Source organism: Chlamydotis macqueenii, chromosome 5 (genome assembly GCF_036417535.1).
Source record: "Chlamydotis macqueenii isolate bChlMac1 chromosome 5, bChlMac1.mat, whole genome shotgun sequence".
Classification (NCBI taxonomy): Eukaryota; Metazoa; Chordata; class Aves; order Otidiformes; family Otididae; genus Chlamydotis; species Chlamydotis macqueenii.
In genome coordinates this window covers 51760791-51775308 of record NC_141560.1, presented here as the reverse complement: position 1 = coordinate 51775308, position 14518 = coordinate 51760791, and the positions used below count along the sequence as shown (strand labels likewise).

At 41.2% G+C, this 14518-nt stretch overlaps 1 protein-coding gene across 3 annotated transcripts in view; it reads right to left on the bottom strand.

The window, feature by feature from the left end:
• Positions 1-462: 462 nt before the first annotated feature.
• Positions 463-14518, bottom strand: part of MOB2 (MOB kinase activator 2) — a 125174-nt gene continuing 111118 nt past the window's right edge. For all 3 annotated transcript variants that reach the window (XM_086749932.1, XM_086749931.1, XM_086749930.1), the window contains exons 2-5: positions 11292-11452; positions 9988-10081; positions 3356-3480; positions 463-1792 (exon numbers count right to left, since the gene is read on the bottom strand). In XM_086749932.1, the coding sequence (XP_086606058.1) occupies positions 1482-1792; positions 3356-3480; positions 9988-10081; positions 11292-11452 (691 nt within the window). In that variant the 3' untranslated portion in view covers positions 463-1481. The remainder of the gene's footprint in view (positions 1793-3355; positions 3481-9987; positions 10082-11291; positions 11453-14518) is intronic.

Here is a 14518-nt window from a genome sequence, read left to right as displayed (position 1 = left end):
CAGAGGCTGCTACAGATTTGATAGAAGCACAATTGCAAGCAAAATTTGGCATTTTTCCCCACTAGAAATGCTGACTGCAAGAATTCAGTGGAAATGTAAAGGTAAGAGTAATATCACTGTGCAGATGATACAATATTGATACAATACTGTAGCCACAGATACTGTGATACAATATTTGTCACAAAATATCCATGAGCCCACTCCATTTGCAAAATTTAAGTATGTCCAAACAGGAAACTTGTTCCTTTCCAAGTGTTGCTTATCTTCAGAGTACCTGGGAAGGAGGTTCCTAGCACTACCAGAAAGAGCAAGGAATTGACTGTAAGTGCAAGATTACAGGGTGGAAGTCAAACAATTTTTTATAAGCTGGTTGACAGCAGAGCTAACAGCATTCAGTGGTGAAAGGGAAGCTGTATGGGTGGATTCCACTGACTTTTGACGCTGCACACACAAAACCAAAGCTTATGGCTGATAGATTTGTTTTTATTATTATAGAACAGATGAACTAAAATAAGCCAACAATATAGTTTTATGCCAACAGCCATCTTTCTAGCACAGGCGGTGACTGACTCAATGTACCCTTCTCCCCCCTCCCCGGGCCTCTCTTTAATGGGAAGCAAATGGTGGTGGCTCTTGCACATGGGTTTTGGACTCCAGTGATCCTACTCTCTTTATCTGTAGAGGTGTGCCTGGGAAAAGAGGAGGCAGGGGAGCAGAGAAAAGAGTATATATGTTGTAGGAGCAATAAGCAGAAAGGCTTGTGGATCCTCTTGCATGTTCACATGTTGTGACCAGGTAGATGGGACAACTGGAGAATCATGCCCACTTTCAACATGTAGCAAGCCCCTAGTTGCTGCTCTAGTCAAGCCAGGATTTTCTTCCCATTCCAAGCTAACAAAGGGCAAGATGCAAGCAACTCGAGAGTTTTTTGGCAGGGTAAGGGGCAGTCTATGTAAAATCAAACCAAAAAACCACCCCACCCCAAAAAAAACCCCAAACAAACCTGCATTTTTAAGCCACTTTAAAGTAAAAGTCACTTCTTATAATATAATAGATATTTTTAAAATGGCAGGACCACCATCCTAGAAAGACAAAGGGCTTGCTTGCACTCAAGACCGAAGAAAGAAAAACAAAAAAACCAACCAAACAAACAAAAACAAACCCAACCAAAAAAAAACCAAGAGTGGCCCCACTCTCAAGCTTGGCTCTCCTCTAAAAACAGCACTCATCATCCATCTGAATAGGTGAAAGGAGGAGTGGACAGAAAATAAAATAAAATTGGTGCAACTTCTCTCGCCAGGTGGCGCATTAAACCAAAGCTCCGTACAGTCCCATACGACTACACGTCCTGTGGTGGCAGCATAGTTTCTTTCAGCTTTCATTGCTGTATATGTCTGTATGTATATCTGAACATATACATACACATACACACAGAATATATAATATTGTTTTTAATGTTAGTTTTGATCCTGTAGGAGGGCTCATCTCTCTTTCACATGGTTCTGTGCTCCTGCGCTGTTGCTGCTCCCGTTGCCGCTCCCATTACTGCTGCTCCCGCTGCTGCTGCAGAGGACCTCTGTGAGGTCGTCCATGATGGTGGTCTCTTTAGGGTCCACGAGGTTGAACTCCCTGATGAATAGGATAAAGTGTGTGTAGAGCGTATTTAAATGTCCGTGCAGCTCCAGTGCCAAAGTCTCCTTAAAGTGTGAGGAGTAGATATGAGCCAGCACATGGAACAGGTACTTGCAGATCTTCTTCACTAGGGACTCAAACGAGTTTGGGAATTCCTTGCCTGAAAGACAGAGAAACACCATGATAACGCCAGCTGCTCACCTTCAGCCCCACACAGCAGCATTTGTTTGGGCTGAGGTGTGGGTAAGAGCAACTAGCCCACCTTATACAGCAGACAATTTGTGGGGCCTCTTACCTTCTTTTTACAGGAATTCAGCGGAAAAATATAAGGAGGTTTTAAGCCTTTTCATTTGAAGTTAAGTTTTAAATGCTAAGAGTTCAAAAATCAGGAAGCAAATGTACTCATTCTTTAAAACCACAACATTTTTTTTTGTTACTGGATGTAAAAATAATGAGGTTCTGGGTCCTTAACTAGTTTGTCTAGGAGTAGCAGATTTTTCCTCCTGGAAATGCTTGGGAGACCAATTCATGGATCCTGAAATGGAAACTAAGGTACATGGGCCTTGGTAGAGTGCAGCAGTTTGACAGACTCTGTATAAAGACTTTCCTAATTTCATTGTTGAAATTCTATCAAATGGGAAAAGAAATGGATGGACATACTGGGTGCCTTCTATGAGGTGCAGTTGAAATGGTGCTTGCTGGAGTAGTACTGTGCCTGCCTAGTAAAAGACAATTATTAGACAACTGCTTTGGTAACACTGCAGGTGAAACTGAGGCAAGCAAAAAAACCAACATCTGCCATCCTATGCGTGATGCACAATACGAAGTATGTTACTGATCTAAAGTGCACCTTGTCCACATGCACAAATCACTTGCATGAAATGCCCTCATTGCCCTTGAACAAGCATATTTTAAAAAAAAAAAAATCTTTCCAGATCAAGGTGCTTGCAAGCAAAGGTACTAGCTTCAGGTTGGCTACATTGTAATGTCCTAGGTCCCCAATTTTCTGTTGAAGGGGCTCAAGAAGCTAGCTGCTTTTAGTCCTGATTAAGCCCACCTACAATAACTTCAGGTCTCTATTTTCATCCCCTTAACCAAAGGCATTGCATGTAGCAATCTTGCTACGTGTATCCTATACAAATTGGAGTTAAAATTACTTTCCTATTGCTTTTCAGTTTTAAAAAAAAATCACATTTAATCTTTGGAAGGGAAGGGAGACTGCAAATAATCAGTGAGAAAAGGCCTAGTTGAGCAAGGAAGACAAGCCACATTCCTGGCAATCCAGTTTATTTCCCTCTTAATGTGTCGGGGCTCTAAAGGAAATACTAAAACAACAAGGTTAAATTTTACTAGCAGCAGGCTGCATTGAACACATTGATGCTGACAGTTTTCAAATCTTTATCTTCTCTGAATACAGCCTAGAAGATGTCAAAGTACTTGAGGAAAAAGACATACCAATGATGATGAAATATAAGCCAAGGGGACAGGATTCTGAGACTTACCCCAGATCATATGCCAACAGTACAAACCTTTCTTAGTGCAAGAATGAAGTAAATTTAAAGTCTCCCTCAAAAAACCAGAAACACAACACCCAAAACCAAAACATCAAACAAACAAGTGAGAAAGTTGTCTGGTATCAATACATATGCTGAATGGCAACTTTCACCTTACTTATGGCATCTGTGAAAAGCCACAAGAAACACCTCTCCAAAAGCAGACATACCGTATTTTGTTGGAAAGACGTCCTCATCTGTCACTAGTTTCTGCACTGAACTCATGACAAAGTCAACATACTGAGGAGCAGTGCACTTGATCTTCTTTCCCCGCTCATCATACCAGTAGTACTGTCTGTGGAGAGAATGAACAGTGTCACCAATTATACCTTGGCTCCTCAGCTCAACTCCTCTAAGAGGTTAGCGCCTAAATACTATAAACCAACAGCTGCAACGTTACCAAAATACATCATAGCTGCTAAAGAAGAGATTAACTTCTGGGTATCTTTTTCCATCTTTCCTACAATTTCTGTTAGCCAATTTTGTTTCTCCCTATCAATTTCATAGTAAGACCAAGCACAGAAAGCCTGCTGCCATGTCTCCAAGAGGAGGAGCTATACTGCGGCAGGGATAACTTCCTTCCCATGACAGACTGAGAGTTTGCTTACAGTCTGTAGAACTGTACAGGAAAGCACTGTATGGATGACTATTTTTAACAGGCAACAACATTGCACAGTGACAAACTGGTGATCTTCTGATGCTTAATGTCACAAAACATGAATTAGTCTTGTAGTGTAGTATTACGAAACAGACAGAAGGTGGCTCCAAAACACCAGCTTTTTCAAGCTGGAGCTCTGAAGGACTGGCAGCATTTTTAAGTGCTACAAATTCTGTTCCAAAATCCAATCTGGAGAAAGTTTTCAGGACCCCTCTGCACATCCCTAGCAGCATGGCTTAGAACTCTGCTCCTTTGGTTACAGTTACAGACTCCCCAAAACATTTGACTGTGCCACCAGTGAATAATCCTGTTGGATCTTAAGGAACAGGCATATTGCCTGGCTCTTCAAAAGCAACCATAATTCAATCAGATGTAATAATCTTCATTAACTGCAGCCATCTCTCACCTGATGGGGGAATTTGAAGGAGGTTTGTTCCTTTTCTTTTATTTAAGTTGTGGTTAATTAAAGCACCTCTAACTGTTACCAGGAGCAGCTAAGCATCGCGCTAGGCGAACACAGAGAGAAATGTTTTACAGGTAAGAAATTTGGCGAAACACTTTTTCTTTTTTTTTTTTTTTTTTTTGTCTATGTATGTCACATCAGAGGTATCTTGAGTTCCAGTTTCTGAACTCTTCTGTCAAACAGGCTAAGCTCCAGGGACGGTCCTATATTATGGGACTGGTAAGAAATCCACTGTATTGGTCTTCCCACAACACAGCATAAGTGGGGCTTGCTGACTGCTTTTCAAAGCAAGGTTGAACTTGGCTAGAAGGACACCTCACCCAAACCATTAGCCTATAAAGCCAGGGTACCATTTTTTGCCTGTCTGTTCAGCTCCAACTCTGCTGCTGTTGGCTAATGATCTGTTATCTGACATTCCCCACAGAAATCACTACACAGGCTCACTGTAGTCCCAGACAAAATATCACTTCAGTGTGGCATTTAGCCACCTCTGTACACTTTTTTTTTTTTCCTCTTATGGAAGATTTAATGTTTTTTTTTCTGTGCCAAACAGGACTAGACTGCATTGAACTGGAAGAATCTTTACATGCCACTGGGAAAGCAAAGTTTTATGTATATTGACCAGCAGAACAGTCCTGAAGCAACTAAAAAAAAAAAAAAAAGGTTAAGTAGCAATTGAAAAATTTTCATTTACAATATGACTTCCTTGCCCCAAAAGATTCTTCAAGGACCTGAGGGTGGTGAGTTGAAGACACTAATGACACTGTTCATGCTCCAAGCCATATGAAAACAAGAGGAAACTGCAGAAATAAGTAGAGTACTTCAAACTTTAAGAGAGAGAAAAGGTAACTAAAAACTAGTTCTGCAGATACTGAAACTTTAGAATTTTCTCTTTCAGCTCATTTTCAGCATGTGGTGCTTGGTCACTCTGTTGTTTATTAGAGAGAGCAGAACTGACTGCAAAAGGACATAAAAAGGTGTGCAAGTAGACGAAAACAGCAGGAGTTAAAAGCTCTTTGTAGAGCTATGTCAGGCATCAAAACTAGCATTTGGGCCCTTAGGCATAGACTGTGTTCTTCATCACTGCTTATTTCCTTTAAACAATCCACATATAAGGAATTATACAATGTAGTGCACAAACACAAGCCATCTCATTTGTCTAGTCCTGCACTAAGCTGGAGCAAGACAGTTCTAAGCAACTCGGACTTATTTTGGGTCTCAAAACAATGCTAGTTGCCAAGAGCAGAAGCAGGCTGGACTGTCTGTACCTCAGCACTTTTCTCATGCTGCAAAAATCCTCAACTGCAAGACAGAAAGCATAGTTTAGAGTTGCCCTTGGGCGCAAAAATGAATCTGAATAATTGGATTTTAGTTAAAAGAAGAGTTTGGCAACTATACAAGTTCAGTTACATGAAAATATGAGTGAATGAATCTGCTGTAACATCCCACTGCATACCCTTTTTGCCTTTCCTTGAAAATTAGGCTAATTATGCAAAATAGGAATTTAAAAGAAGAATCATTAAGAGTAAGAGGGTAACTACAAGGATTGTCCCATTGATTAGAATCATGTGCCTTCCTTCTTCATGTTTCAAGTGCGGTGAACAGTCTTCACAGGTCTTGGAGGAAGAGAGGAGCCCCTGGCATGCCATGAACACCTCACACCTGGTATGCAGCTCCCACCCACGCAGGAGTTATTGCCATTAATAAGATAGGAAGCAGGCTGGGGCCATCAAAGGGCTCAGCTGGGCACAGAAGCGTAACTGCATTCCACTACTGGCACTGTGACAGTACAGTCCCATATTAGGCAATGGATGGGAAACAGAAAGGACAAGAAGATGACACTTAAAGGCACTTCTCAAAACATGCTCACATGATACAGATTTTGATTATTTTATTTCCTATGTAAAATTCTGGCAGATTTAAACTTCCCCAGTATGGAGAGCATGAGAAATTTGTAGCTCCATTCTAAATCCCAGGGAGAAATGACTACAAGTTTAATAGAAAAAAGCTTATGATGCAAATAATAAAGTATAACACATGAAGTCACAAATGCTGCATCTTAACATATATACATATTTTATCCCTTTTCCTCTACAACATTCTGGGTTTGTTGGTTTTGATAACATAGAAGCAGAGGCAGAACACAAGTTACATCAGTATAAAAGAAAAGCTTCTGGAAGGAGGGAAAGGCAAATGCTGTGGAGATTATGTGCTCTGGAAAGGAAGGAGAGACAGTCCTGCTAGGAATACGGGTTATGAAGAAAGCGGGATAGCCAATTGTATCAAATCCAAGGGCAGTAACATAGTGCTTGTCACCAGCTCAGAACTGCTTTGATGGTTTGATAAGGGCAAAGCAACATTTGGACTGGGGGGAGGCGGTGGAAAGAAGAGAAAAGAGCCACCATGTATAAGCATACAGCTTGGGGAACTTACATAAATATAAGAAAATGCAAAATATGCAATTTTGAGTTCAGGTTTCTGGAAGAAAATGCCCTCCTTATGCAGAGATACTAAGGGCACGGTAGACATGAGAAAGGAGATTTTAAGATTAGAAAAAATGAGTGATAATGAATTATCAATTAAGATATTTCACTGGACCAAAAATGAGACCTTTCACTTTCATCTGTAGGCTGCCCAGAAGTTTGCATCTGTCATTGATTTCTGCCTCAGGAGTTTTGTAATCTCAGCTTCATGAATAGCACTTACACAGGCGCTTAGTTACTCCACTCACTTCAGCACTTTTCAGAAGTTTTGCCCAAATGTCAGCTAGAAAACCAGTTTACACCTCATGGTGCTTTAAAGCTAGTTTGTGTAATAATAAGCTATAAAGCATACTAAATCAAAATAGTAACTGCTGCATTAAAAATATAGTACAGCAAGTGCTAAACATATTAACCAGCAAAATTAAATAACTCTAAAAGTAACATTCATGCCATCCTCGTTAAATTTTAAGATAACTGGCCATTCTAGTATTTCTCTTGGCATTATCCCACCTTGCCAGCAAATGCTTCCATCTGTTCTACAAGGAGACTAAGTTTTGGTCAGATGTCTCTCAGTGACCCTAAGCAGAAATTCTCTTCCTCATTGTGTGCAGATGGCTGTGCTATCTCAGATATCTGACAGGGGCCTGAAAGCTGCATCTGTCTGCAGTTTGTCAGTTGCCTGGAGCTTTTCTGAGATGTTAAAACCTTACCTCAGATATTTAACTGCAACTGGTGTTTATTTTGCCAGCAAATCCTCTAAACTTAGGATTAAGTATTTGCAGTGCAATTGAATGCAAAGTAACTTGACAAGCAACCTGTTCTCAGGAGTTGCTTCAACATCTCAACCATAAATACAGAAATAAGTCTTCCTTAGGTATGACCTGAATAACGTGATCCAAAGCACGTCTTAGAGAATGGGGCAGGGAAGGCATAACCTTCATACTGAACTACTTAAGAAATCAGCAATGAAAAAAAATGGCAAACTGCACCCCTGTTCCAGGGTACCGTAGTTCTGTGGCAATCTAATACAGGTAGATGCTATTTTATTCCAAAGTACCTGAACAAACAGATCACAGCCACAGGTCAGATCTGGAATGTCCATCAGGTTAATCAGCAACTGACTCTAATGTTTAGGTGGTAACTCTTTACATACTGGAGACAAGTCAGAGGCACAATAAATCATATTAACTGATGTTTTCTCTAATGCAACAAGCATGTCCTTACCTTACTTCGTTAGATTAAAAAAAAAAAAAAAAAAAAAAGAAGGGGGCTGGGGAAGCGACATGGCTTTGGCATAGTCATGATTGGATATGAACAAAATGAGCATCTTTGAGGCAGTTCTCCATGTTCCATTTAGGCATATCTCTTCCAAAAGGGAAGAGCTAGGAAAGGCAGAACACAAAGTTAAGTGTTACCCAAAATTGTCACTAGAGATATTTGGAGAACACAGTTCTGAATAGGGCCCTCAAAGCTAAGGTGTGTAGCTAGGTGATCTCACCTCTGTGCTTTTTCAGAGACCTGCACACTTGACAGAAGAATGAAATACACAGCCTACTGTTTGCAAACACGAATCAGTATCTGCCCCCAAGTACAGGAAGACACTTAAGTTGTTATGATTTAGTTAAACACAAACCATTTCAAGTGCTTCACCCAAGTGTAGACATGCTTCCTGTTATTCCCAACTAGTGCAATTTTTCAGTTTTCCAAAACAAAGGATAGGAACATTCCGCTATCGGTCCTCATCACTAAAAATACAGACTGCAGCTGGAGTTGCCTACAGGCACTTCCTTTCTTTATTCTGCAGCAGGAACTGCTTACAGAGAAGTCTTGTTTAGGACTCACTGGAGCAGAATGGAGCAACACTTACGTAGGTTCCCCACCTACTAGACACTATTTCCCATCAGCCAAGTGGATAAACGGTTAAAATCAGTCCTTTGGACAGCCAGTGCTACATCAGAAAGTAAAACATCAGAAAGCTTGCGAGCAAGAGTCAACAAAATACTCATCTTACTGATCACCATCTCTCATTTAGAGGCATGCTGTCTCCGTTTGATAAAATCTGGGTCCAGTAGAGATTTATTACTTTCTGTTCCAATCTGCTTTCAAAGTCCCTACCATGGCCTTTAATTCTCTACTGACAGTTATCTTTCCAACTTTTACATGCAAAAATATCATCCATACACTTTGCATTCTTCAGAGTGCTCTCAAAGAAAGCCCCTGATATTAATTTCAAGCGTACAAGATAGCCCAGTGCATTAAGCAAGGATTCCTTTCTAAGCGCTACGTAATCATTGTCAGAGATACATTTTAGAGCTCTGGTTCTGCTGCATACATTCCCCGGGATGTTTGTTTGATGTACTATAACATTAACTGCTCAGTCTTCGGTTTTAAAATCCATCTTGACTAAATTAATCCCAGGAAATGCAAGAAGAGGGAAGAAAAGGACTATCGACACATGTGCTGGAGGAAAAAAAACCACAACACAACAGGCTTATTCATACTCGATTGGATCTCATATTCCTTCACGTTGGACTGTGCTAATCAACAGCAGGAGTTTATGGTAACTTTTTCTTCTATTCACCATGTACAGTAAAACTGCAGAGCTTTCTTTCGTAAGTGACAGTTAGTCAATGTTAAAAAAGTCTGCTAAGTCCTGCAGGGGGAAAGTACCAAACCAAAACGTTTTCCTTACTCTTTGCAAAGCTGCCACTTGTGCCCTCTGTGCCCAGGGGCTTGGGCAGAAAGCCAGTGGCTCACGTCAGGCTAGAGGTTATCCGTCAGCAGCCTGGTGCTCTGTCAGCATTCCAGCTATCAAAAGCACCCTCTGAGGTTTTTGCAATTCGTTTATCCTCTCTGGCCTCCTATGCAATCCCAGCACTGTTACCAGTAAGGACAGTTTAGCCTTGCTCTTCTTCCTCTCTCCCCCCAAGATGCACACATGGTAATTTGCCTGTCTGATCTGACCTTATAAAACCAGCTCAGAACACTCAAAGATTCTTGTCCTTCTAGTCCTCCATGAAAACAGACTTCCAGCACCCTTCACTGCTGAGGGGAGAGAAGAGGACATACAGCTGCCACGTTCTCACCAAGTAGAGATCTGCTGTGAAACACTTGCCCAGTGCCATCTGATACCAATATCCTCCCCCAAGCAACTCTGAAGACTTCATGAGAACCTTGTAATTGTAAATATCCACTTACGTATTGCACACTGCCATGGTCTGACACGACTCTCCTGTACAGAATTCTGAGATTGTACTATACTGTAAGTTGATGTGATGAAAGAAAGTTGTTGCTGAAAAATAAACACAAAGGAAAGAAATTCAGAAGTAAAATACTTTCAAACACTGGTTAGCCTCCACACAATTATTTAAATAGAGCAAGTGAACTGACCTCAGAGTCTTGAGCTTGCATACAAATTTAAATATGGTTTAGCTAAATGGGTCTAATGATGAACTGCAAAACAAAGAGGTACATAGAATGAAAGCTCTTGTTTTGATTTAAGATGAAAGCACCATGATGCATCAGCTCTTATTACTCACTAAGCAGCAAGACTGGAAAGTGTCTCCATCATCAGCCTCACCTTTAGAGTAGAATACTCTACTATGAGCTGAAGGCAAACAATTTGCCACATTCTTTTGAAGTCAGACTTAAAATGTATAGTGGCTAGAAAACAGAGTTAATAGCTCTCATGACTTATCTCTTTAAAAAAAAGAAAAAGCATGAAAATGAATACACTTCTGCATTTTAAAAATCTCCTGAGATAACTTAACATCTTAATACTCCTCAGGGGCACCTCACTTTTCTTAAGTCTCTATAAACTTTCCTAGTGTGCAGTTTAAAGTAATTTCTTGCTACTACCACGCACTGTTGAAAATGTGAACAGGACTGGGTCATAGCTGCAGCTTAGGACTGGCAGATGGAACAGAAGCACAGGAAGGTATTGTAGATCAGAACTGAGATGCACAGATAGAGCATTCAGTCACAGCAGTCAGTCACACCTCTGAGTTCTGGCTTGACTACAGTTTAAATTCACAGGAATTTCACCAAAGCTTGGAAGGAGTGGGGAGAAGAAACCCAACCAAAAGACTTCAAAAATTCTGGCTTTAAGCATAACTTGTTTCACACACAAGTCTTAATAAACTACCATTTTTACAATGCTTGTGGAAGACCAGTAGCTTGAGTCAGAAACATGCTGAGCAAGCAGGTTTAGCAAATGGTCAAAGGGAAATCTGATGGTCCTCAAAAGGGCATCACAAACTTTAATGCCCTCAGTGCCACAGTGAGAGAGCTGGAAGGAGGAAACGCATCAAGGCTTCCATGCTGCCAAGCACAGTTGGTTTGTATGTAAGACAGCTTAATTACTACTCAAGGTATAATGACATGTATTATGCAGTAAGCATAGTGTTTTTCTAAGCACTTAAACCAGTAAAAAGAAACAGAGTGAATGAATGCCTTCTCGGGTGTGGACAGCAAGCTGAGAGCCGTACAATCACAATACTCACTGTTGCTGGCTAGCCACTCGTTGAGGTCTATTTCTCGTGGTAACATCACTAGCTCCTTAAATTCGAAGTCAGTAATTCTGGATTTTGTGTATTCTGGCTCCAAGTAAAGTTTCTTCTCTTCCGGTGCTGGCTTTTTACCATTTGGCTTTCCCTTGGACTTCCTGCAGGAGATTAAAAAGAGAAAAGAAAGGTTACCTCTACTGCTGATAAGCAGCTACAGAAACCTGAAAGAAGCTGGTTTATGCAAACTCCTGTATTTGTCTTTACACTGCTCCTCCTGCCTTCCCTCCCCTTAGCTTATTTTTTTTTATTAAAGCAAAAGATAGAATCTGATGGTCCTCAAAAGGGCATCACAAACTTTAATGCCCTCAATGCCTCACTTTTTTCCAGTAACACTGGAAGTTTTGAATAGTGTTAAGAAACTTGAGAGTGAGCTGCTCCACCCCCATTGCCCTTTTGTCAGTTCAGATTGCAAACCACTGGGAGAGTGACAGCCTCTCTTTATGCCTGTGAACGGTCGTGACAGCAGAATGGCGCTGTGCCTGAAGGAGCTGCTCTAATGTGAGTACACTAACAATCTGCTGCATCACACAGTTAACTGTCACCTGCAGAACGGGCGCTGGAGGGACCGTAAAAGCAGACTGCTGCAAGAAGATAGCTCTCAGTCGGAAAAATGCTCTTTCCACACAATGCGCTAGCAACTGCTCACTCAGAGCGACGGCGTTCCTCACTACTCCAGCCCTACATTCTCTTGAGATACCAGAAGCCTTCTTGAAGTCAGCACCTGTGACTCCAGATAGAAGCACTGAAAACTACAAAACCACCTACTTTCTCAACTCCTGGGATACTTGAGACAGAAAGATCGGAATTCTTTTTTTTCTGAAAATCCTTTAAAATCTGATAAGTTATGAAATAACTTTCCATTTGGATTTATAAAAGCAGACAAACCTCATTCCATAAAATGCATTTATCTCCATGGCATATTGTGACTTTTAATCTCCCATTTCTAAAATGTTTGTAGTCATCCCTAGAGTTTTCCTCCCACTCTGTTTTTAACATCCTCAAACTAGACTGTCTCTGGGCTGGGGGTTCAGTAAGGACTTTTGAGGAAGGACAGTAGGTCAGTACTTTGGTCTTTCAGGCTTTGTGGTCAGACAGCTGCATATCCATGTGTTTCTATAGTTAAAAAATCCCCCTAACCAGAGACAGAAGATCTATTTCATGGTGAGGGACAAGTGCAGTAAGGCAATACTTGCTGTGCACTATCACATGAATACAAGGAGGAGATGCCAGGATTTTCTGATGTCAGGTTTTCCTGGTCAAGACAAGTCTACCTTTGCAGATGACTGCACCTAGATCCCATACAAAGAAAACTGACCTCTTGTTCTGCCTGTTAACACATTTCAAATAATCTTCCAGCTGTGCACCTATCTGAGATACATGCAGCCTTGTTTTTTGCTGTGAGGATGGGACACGCGTCTTTCCTAGACCAGTGTTTGAGTGTCAGTGCTTTCCCCAAAGGAAGTATTGAAAGTTATTCAGATTTCTGTCTTTATGGGCTCTTTACTGATCTGTTCATTAAATCCATCTTCAGAACGACTCATCATCATGCCGACTCATCGTCGGCACTGCAGTAGGGAGAGACTGAGATTTGCCTTGCATAAGAAAGGAACACTGTAACTTACTGCAACTCAGTCACCAGCACTGCCACTGTTTACTGTCTTGAATTTGCATTGATTCTTACCATAGAATCATAGAATAGTTTGGGGTGGAAGCGACCTTCAAAGGTCATCTAGTTCAACCCTCCTGCAAGGAGCAGGGACATCTCCAACTGGATCAGGTTGCTCAGAGCCTCATCCAACCTGGCCTTGAATGTTTCCGGGGACTGGGCATCCACCGCCTCTCTGGGCAACCTGTTCCAGTGTTCCAACACCCTCAGTGTAAAAATTTTTTTCCTTATACGGAGTCTGAATCTGCTTCTTTCTAATTTAAAACCATTACCCCTTGTCCTATTGCAACAGGCCCTGCTAAAAGGTTTTTCCCTGTCTTTCTTATAAGCTGTCAAGGTCCCTCTGGATGCCATCTGGATGCCCTCTAGTGTGTCAACTGCACCACACAGCTTTGTGTCGTCAGCGAACTTGCTGAGTATGCGCTCAATCCCACTGTCCATGTTGCCGACAAAGATGTTAAACAAGGCCAGTCCTGACACCAACCCCTGAGGAATGCCACTTGTCACCAGCCTCCACTTGGACATTGAGCCCTTGACCACAACTCTTTTGAATGTGGCCATTCAGCCAATTCTTTATCATACTTCTCTCTAACCAGTAAACTAAGATTAGAGGAGTTTAAAGGCTTCAGGAGGGACATCATCAAGGAAAAACCAAGGAAAACTTACTGACCGCAGCACGATACACACTTACACTCTAACAGTATATTTACAAACCAGAGATGAGCAGAAAGCATGGTAGGAGGTCTCTGGTAGAGAAAAGATGGTCACACTTTATTTCCACGTGTTAATGAGAAAGGTGGATTTCACAGTTAGAGAGAGGACGCCTGTGACACAGAACATCTTTTTAAGGGATACAAATACAGTATGAGAAGAAATTAAAACCAGTACACGTGAAGATTAATTTAGCACATAGCTACTCTTGCACATTTCCTGACATCTCCTTCTTCCACAACAGTGCATTCCCATTCAAATGAAGCCTGCAAGATTTGTCCCTTATGTTAGTTAAGGAAGTAACCTGGACTAATTCTCACAGCTGCTCCACAAAGGGATGTTTTAGGACATGCACAGTCAGATGTTCCTCAGCGTGAGGCTCTTAATACAGAGGAGTTTCTCAGTTAGACCAACAGCTCCTGATTGTCAGCTAACTATTCTTGTTTTCAAACCCATAGATTTGCTAATCTCGTTTGAACCTCACAATGTTAAAATAAACTACAGATAAGAAAGAAAAGGCCATGAAAGCAAGGACTGCAGGAAGGCCTCAAAGGTATTTAAAGAAGCTTTGAAAGATATACTTAATTTATGCTTGGGCCTAAGACTTCAGATTTTCACTGAGCTTGAGACGATATTCAAGGAAAATGTAATAGCATAATACAACAGTCTCACTCAATAGTCTGTAACCTGACTTTACAGCAGATGAAGCAACATGTTTGACCTCTTCCTTTTGCAGCAATACCATGTTAAGACTTGAAACTACCTTACCCTGCCAGTCAACAGCATA